General features: G+C 40.0%; 1 protein-coding gene across 2 annotated transcripts; it reads left to right on the plus strand.

Moving 5' to 3' along the window:
• Nucleotides 1-4,532: 4,532 nt before the first annotated feature.
• On the plus strand, nt 4,533-6,997 carry zp2l1 (zona pellucida glycoprotein 2, like 1). Of its 2 annotated transcripts, XM_058785958.1 has the most exons (9): nt 4,533-4,839; nt 5,176-5,363; nt 5,422-5,519; nt 5,587-5,744; nt 6,047-6,239; nt 6,318-6,468; nt 6,539-6,614; nt 6,685-6,711; nt 6,786-6,997. In XM_058785958.1, the coding sequence occupies exons 1-9, from the start codon at nt 4,554-4,556 to the stop codon at nt 6,821-6,823; spliced, it is 1,215 nt and encodes a 404-aa protein (XP_058641941.1). In that variant the 5' UTR covers nt 4,533-4,553; the 3' UTR covers nt 6,824-6,997. The 2 variants fall into 2 exon arrangements, with proteins under 2 accessions (XP_058641941.1, XP_058641940.1); XM_058785957.1 differs by having other exon boundaries at nt 6,685-6,997.
• The last annotated feature ends 516 nt before the right edge of the window (nt 6,998-7,513 follow it).

Consider the following 7,513-nt stretch of genomic DNA (forward strand, 5'->3'; position numbering starts at 1 on the left):
CGGATATGCCTGTTGCGCACCTTTCAGGATCGCCGATCTGTCATGCCATCTTAGTACACGGAAGATGAGAGTATGTGGCCGATCTGAGTTTTTCCTTCCGTCATACACGCGATGGGCCCAGTCAATCTCGATGTCACGGCCTTTCAGGGAAGGGATCCACTTGGAAAGATTAGCTCTGAGGAAGCCAGCTGCATCGGAGCCTTCCGCCCCCTCCGGCAACCCCACCAGTCGCATGTTATTTCTCCTGCTCCCATCTTCAATGTTCGTCATTTTTTCGGTGAGTTGCTCCAGCTGATTTCTTAAGTCCGTGACTGTCCTCCTATCCTCACGTGCAGCTGCTTGAACGGAATCGACCCGGTCATGTGTCTGTTTCGGCTAGCTGATGGCTAGCTTTTCAACTTCTGCTTTTAGCTCTTTTACAGAATCGTTGGTCGTTTGTATATCCAAATGTAGATCACGGAGTGCTGGGGTCAGTACAGAGTCTATCGCTTCTCTTACAGTCGAAGCCACTACCGAATCGAAAGTTCTTTGTTGCTCTAGCTTGTTACCATTAGCTATAGCAGCGTCGAGATCCTCTCTGGAGATGGTGGAATCTTTGAATTTTTTCTTTATTTGCCGATTGTCCACTCTCTCTTTTCCGGCAGTCCTTGACTGCTGGGGCACTCATAGTGAGCTAAATAAAGAGTGGTTCAAAATTTACTGACAGTATATATACAATTTCTGACAAAGTGAGCAGAGCGAAGGACTATGCGTGCATTGCCGCCGAAGGGCCACGTCTTCTCCCCCCTGTCTCTTTCTTATTGTTGAATCATGAACACTTACCTTAATTGAGGCAAGTGAGGCCTGCGGTTCTTTAGATGTTGTTCTGGGTTCTTTTATGAACTCCTGGATAAGTTGTCATTGTGCTCTTGGAGTAATTTTTGTCGGCCAGCCACACCTGGGAAGGTTCACCACTGTTCCAAGTTTTCTCCATTTGTGGATAATGGCTCTGACCGTGCTTCGCTGAAGTCCCAAAGACTGATGCATGTCAACTATTTATTTTTTCTCATCTGTTCCTGAATTTCTTTAGATCGCAGCATGATGTATTGCTCTTTAAGCACGTTTCACTTTGTCAGACAGGTTCTATTTAAGTGATTTCTTGATTTAACAGGTCTGGCAGTAATCAGGCCTGGGTGTGGCTAGTGAAATTAACTCCGCTTTCTAAAATGACGTGGTTAATCAAAGTTCTTTCATGATTTAACAGGAGGGGGCAATTCATTTTTCATGTAGGGCCAGGTAGGTTTGGACAGCTTTTTTCCCTTAATAACTGAAATCATCATTTAAAAACTGCATTTTTTTATTTACTTGCATTATCTGTAATATTAAAATTAGTTTGATGATCTGAATCATATGCAAAAAAAAACAAAAAAAAAAAACAAAACAACAAAAAAAACAGGAAGGGGGCAAAAACCTTTTCACTGCACTGTGAGTGTTTGTGTGTGTGTGTATATATATATATAACATACACATACATACATATATACATACATATGCCAGTGCAGAAAGAATGAAGGAACTTAAAGTATGTTCAAAATACAGTGTATTAAAACAAGCCTTAATATGTTATGCAGTATTGCTTCTCAAGTGCATTTATCTTGTTTTAATTATTTTGAAATATTTTAACATTGTGGAACAAAGACTGATTTAGAATTTTTTTAAAAGGAAAACTCAAGTTTTTGGGAACAAAATGGAAAAATATATCTCCTTTTGTGTTCCTTGGAAAAGATAAAATTTGATTGATGAACTTAGTTTTGAATAACATATTTGCACTTTATACTGTATCGCAAATTGAGGATATTTGTTTCCACTTAGATCACCCATCCAATCGGTGAACATTGTTGGCGGGCCGTCCGAATACAACCTTGCTCTTAATAACCGGTGTGTGCACGACTGCTGCATGAGAGATATACATTCTGCTAGAGGCTATGCAAAGGAGTTCCCACAGAAAGAACATATCAGCAGATCTCCATGGCAACCCTTCATATACAATTGACAGCTTTGTTTACTAGTCTTCACTTTTACCAGTGGAATTTACATTATTTATGCCATTTAAAAGGCCTCATTCCACTAACTTCAGTCCTTGGCGAGGTGAAATACTTTCAAATTAGTAGGGAAAGCGTAGGTTGTGCGTTTCAAAGTTCACTCCATTTCCATTTAAATGAATAGCTGTGTGAGCACTTTTGAGGAAATATGACATTTTAGTTAGGTTAACATATTGTGTATGTTTTTCAAAGTCATCATCTGTGAAATTACAAAACCACAGGCACAGAGAGAAAGGGGGCTATGTAGAGGCCCAATAATATCATTACCAAACACGTAAATCATCAAGCAGCCATTTGCACATCAAGCAGACATCGCTCCTGGCGGATAGACAGCTGTGGTTTTTGGGTTGCTCAGTTTTAGATAGGAAGCAATGCCCTTCACAAACTTCTGATTATATGAATGTCATACAATTGTATGAATGTCATACAATGTCATAAATGTTTATTGATTATATTGGTATGCTGGAGAACATTCTGATCTATTAATGACACAAAAAAAGAGACATTCATGTTATTCTGCTCAGTTCTGATACAGTATTTTGTTCAGACCATGCTGAATGGATCAATATTTGGCTGGTTAGCCCTTGTTAGTTGGTATACCGCAACCTCTAGTTCCTAAAATCAAAAAAAAAAAATTAATAAATAAAACATTAGCTGTATATTATGAAGAAATGTTATCTTAGCTAGGCATTGTCGTGAAAAAATAAATAAAAATAAATAATAATAATAATTTAAAAAAAATCTAATTTGAGCCATTTCCACCCTGTATAGAATATTCTGTTATTCTCTGTCTTATCATTTTCAATTCAGTTGATTGATGCAAGAACTTACTGTTCATATAAGAACATGTCCAGCAGACTTTCTCATTCATTGCCTTTCTTTTATTGCCTTTCCAATGTAGCAAATTAGCTTAAAAGGGAATTGTATATAAATAATTACAATTAATTATGATTAATTACAATTATTTATATCGGCTGACAGTGATAACTGTAGCAGAATCAAATTGCCATCAACTGATCTGGTCGTCCAGCGACCATTCAGTGCAAGTAGTGCAGTGCAAATATTAATGCATTAGAGCATGTAGCGAGGGTCAGAATCGTAAAGGGACATTAATTTGCAAGGCAGAACCAGAAACTCATGTAATTTGTGCACACAACTTTTATTAACTAAACGCTAACACACATAACTAATCTAAACAAACAAACAAACATACATACACTCTCGCGTATATACAAAAGGGGAGCTAAAGTGGTTGAATGAAGCCATTAGAGAAAACAGAATGCAGTTATGGAAAGAGTCAGTGACCCACCTGAATAAAACCATCAGCGCCGTTTATAACGGGGTCTATAACTTATACTAAACCTCTGTTTAATTTAGTTAGATGTACCATACTTGCACTTCCACGGCTGTTGGCGTGTCTGGAATGCAGTCTCTGATGACAAGTCTTGGTGGTTTCAAGGTTTTGGACTCGCGATCACGTTCTTCCGGGTTGAAGAGTGATGACTTCCACAAGATGTTATTCTGTGTTCTGAGGTCCGAGGAGCTTTGGTTGAATGGAAAGTCAAGGCTGCAAAGCCTGGCGCAAAACTTAAGTGTTTCAGAAGAGTTCTAGCTCACATCCTTCTAAGATCTAACAGAACCGCAAAACTGAGATATGTTGGAGCCCACCGGACACGCCGGTACCGGCTCAGGCCCTCCACACGGGCAGCAGTCCGGGATTTTTAGCAGAAGAGAGTGCACAGGAAGAAACTTGGGCGGAACTGTGCGTGAGCTCTTTAAGGTCTGCGAAGAGTCACACCTCTCAGGATGGGCTTGACCAATGAGAAAGGCTGAATTTCCAAGCGGGAGTTTGGAAATACTGGGGGGTTTATGGCCCTTTGTCTGAGAGCATGGTAATTTGCAAACGGGGTTGGATTGAAAGTTATTATACAAACTATTAAATATTCTTAGGACACTGATATGTTGCATAGGTATCAACATGTAATATTCACTCTCACTTAGATCATCCAAAGACGAATTGATAGAGACCAAACATGTTACAGTCAGAGTGATATTAACTAGTGATCTATTATAAGCATGCATAAAACAGTATAAAATACACAAAAACAGTAATAATATACACATTGACTTAATGATATGTGTGCTCATTCAAAGAAAGGTTTTTCTATGAATGAATTAGAGAAGAGTCCATTTTCTGGCATACTGTGAAATAGCTTGTCAAACAGCATTTGCAAAATAATCATCTGTGTCAAATTAAAAAGCCACGAGAGTTGAAAACCACTTTTTGAGGGAGGATCAAAAACATGTTAGCTAAACTTGGGGCTACAGAAACGCTGCAGATCTTGATGAATCAGGGCTGGGTGCTAATAGGTGGTAAATACTGAGGCGGAGAAACGTTCAAAGGTGGCTAATTATCACCCTTTAAAAATAGCTGTTTACAGGTGCTAAGTAGTTGTGCTTGGTTCTGGAACAATGGCAGCACTTTGGAGCTTCTTGCAAGTTGTGGTACTTTGCATCACTAGTTGTTTGTGTGCTGCATATTCATTAGCACAAAGTCAACAAGCCTTCCAGTGGTCTGGGCAGCAATCTTCTTTGAGTTTTGATGCTAAACAACCAGCTCCTCAGGCAGATCCTTTTCAGAAGTGTAATGTGGAAGACTATGAGAAGGTGCAGTGCGGAGAGCCTGACATTTCTCCTGCAAACTGTGCTGCTATAAACTGCTGTTTTGAAGGACAACAGTGCTACTATGGTAAAGCAGGTATGTGCAACTTGTAACATTTGAGAATTGTGATCGTATCTCTAAATGCTGTCTAATTAGACTTTGCTTTAGAACATGGCAAAATCCTTATGCATGCATGAACTATCCGTTTAGCACCTCTTTTTAGAACTGTCCTTTTGGAAACAGAAGTAACTATTTGCAGTTTCATTTAAGTGTAAATTGAGTGACAAATGAGTCATGTGGTGTTTCTTTAAAATTAGTTCTTGCACCATTTAGCTCCACTTTGTAAATTGTTAATACTGGTTTCATGTGGCATGTCTTGACTACTTGAGGTCTTTAATTTTTTTTTTTTTATAAAACTTCCTCCTTTGCCAGTGACTGTCCAGTGCACAAGAGATGGGCAGTTTGTAGTTGTGGCAATGAGAGATGCAACCCTTCCAAGGCTGAGCTTGGATTCCATCAGCCTTTTGGGAGGAATTGACCCTCCTTGTGGTCCTGTTGGCACGACTGTAGCTTTTGCTATCTACCAGTTCCCTGTCACTGCTTGTGGCACCGCAATGATGGTTAGTGTCTGACATCTTATGTAGCACTTATCTGCTTGTTAAACTAACTTCCTTGCAGATGGATGGTGACGTTCTAGTCTATGAAAACAGAATGACTTCTACCTATGAAGTAGGTGTTGGACCTCTAGGCTCCATCACGAGGGACAGCCATTATGAGTAAGTAACTTAATTAGTGTCCTGACCCTTGGTCCAGGTCTTCTAACTTTGGAGTGTTCCCTTTCAGGCTTGTCTTCCAGTGTAGGTATTCTGGCACCAGTGTTGAGGCGCTGGTTGTTGAAGTCAACACTGTTCCTCCTCCACCTCCTGTGGCTGCTCCTGGACCTCTGAGAGTGGAGCTTAGACTGGCTAATGGGCAATGTTTTGCTAAGGGATGTGTAGAAGGTGAAGTGTCATTTCTATCTAGTGCAGTGTTGCCAATTTTGTAGCTAGATTTAGCAACTTCCCCATCCCTTTTGAGTTTTTTTTTTTTTTTTCCTCAAGTTTAGGGACAAATATAGAAACTTCTTGGACAAACCTTATCTAAGTTCTCATGTTGCCCACTGATCTACTGTGTATTCATCTCTATAGAGAGCAGTGAATTTGCTGTTATGATGTAATCTAGTGACATTTTAGCTACCAGCAACACTGATCTAGGCTGTTTAAAACTGTGCTTGATCAGAATGCGTGTTGTCTGACTTGTGCAGAGGATCAAGCATACTCCTCATACTATGGTGATGCTGAGTATCCTGTGACGAAAGTCCTGCGGGAGCCAGTCTATGTTGAAGTGCGCATTCTAGAGAGGACTGACCCCAACATTGTTCTGACTTTGGGTCGCTGCTGGACAACCTCAAACCCTGACCCTCAGAGCCTGCCCCAGTGGGATCTTCTTGTGAACGGGTAACTACTAAGGTGACCTTTTTTTTTAGTGTGAAACTACTTTGCTAGAATTGTTTATAATGACTTGCTATTGTGCAGTTGTCCTTACCAGGATGACCGTTACCTGACTACTCTGATCCCTGTGGACGGGTCTTCGGGCCTGCAGTTTCCAACCCACTACAAACGATTTTTACTCAAAATGTTCACGTTTGTGGAACCTACAACTTTGGCTCCCTTAATGGAATTAAAGGTATTTGATTGTGTGTTTTTTTTTTTTTTTTTAAATTGCTTTGCTTGGTCTAAAATCTGTACTCTACCAGGTTTTCATTCACTGCAGTACATCAGTTTGTACCCCAACTCCAGCAGACTCTTGTGTTCAGAGTTGCAACCGGAAGAGTGAGTGCTACTTCTACTTAATAGTCTGTGGCATACTTAAGCCCTTTTCTGACTTTCTTCTCTGTTGCAGGGAGAGATGCTGGGAAACAAGCAGATGGTACCCATACAGTTGTCTCCAGTGGAGAAGTTATCCTTAATTTCCTGTGACTCATTTTGCAATAACTTGTCTAGATTCTGAAAATATATCTTGGATCATTGGAATTCTTTGAGCCATCCCGAGTTCTCTCACTTCTACAGATCAGTGTTCAGGCTGTCCTCATGAGTGCTCCAAAGCAAGCAAGTGTTTTAAGGCAACTATTTTCTATATTTCGCTGGCTTGTCTCCTTTCTTAAACCTCTGATGTGTAATGCATCCAGTGATGGGAATAGCGGCGTAATAAATAAACGGCGTTACTAACAGCTTTTTTTTTTTTTTCAGTAATGAGTAATCAAACAAATTACTGTTACTGACAACAAAATGTGGCGTTATTAGAATTAAATTTCGGTTCACCTGAATGGATGCGCAGTGTAGCTGTATTTGACGTACCATCAACTCTAGTGTGAAGGCGCACGACTCGCCGTCGCTTTCTCTCACATGCACGCAAAGAAAGATACAGAGCAAGAGTCTTTCATAACATGCAGAATTGACGCATTACATGTAAGCGATTTATTCTTTGTTGTAATTTTCCTGTCAAAATTACGGAGTTCCTTTGGAATTCTTCAGCTTTTAAGAACTGCCGGTTTCTCTGGTAGTGGGCGGAACTAATGCGCAAATGACAAGCTCATTGGCTGGCACTCACATATTATCGTCCCTGTTTTGACTTCAGCAAATCAATTCGAGCGAAAGCAGACAACGTGATTAATATTCATGAACCTAGCAGCTCCTTAATCTTTAGTGCGTTTTATATTGATGACAAATAT

Source organism: Onychostoma macrolepis, chromosome 09 (assembly GCF_012432095.1).
Source record: "Onychostoma macrolepis isolate SWU-2019 chromosome 09, ASM1243209v1, whole genome shotgun sequence".
In the NCBI taxonomy this organism is placed as follows: domain Eukaryota; kingdom Metazoa; phylum Chordata; class Actinopteri; order Cypriniformes; family Cyprinidae; genus Onychostoma; species Onychostoma macrolepis.

Coding starts and splice junctions, on each gene's coding strand:
- zp2l1 (XM_058785957.1), top strand. CDS start 4,554: ATGGCAGCACTTTGGAGCTTCTTGCAAGTTGTGGTACTTTGCATCACT. Junction 5,364..5,421: donor CTTGTGGCACCGCAATGATG/GTTAGTGTCTGA, acceptor ACTTCCTTGCAG/ATGGATGGTGACGTTCTAGT. Junction 5,520..5,586: donor ACGAGGGACAGCCATTATGA/GTAAGTAACTTA, acceptor GTTCCCTTTCAG/GCTTGTCTTCCAGTGTAGGT.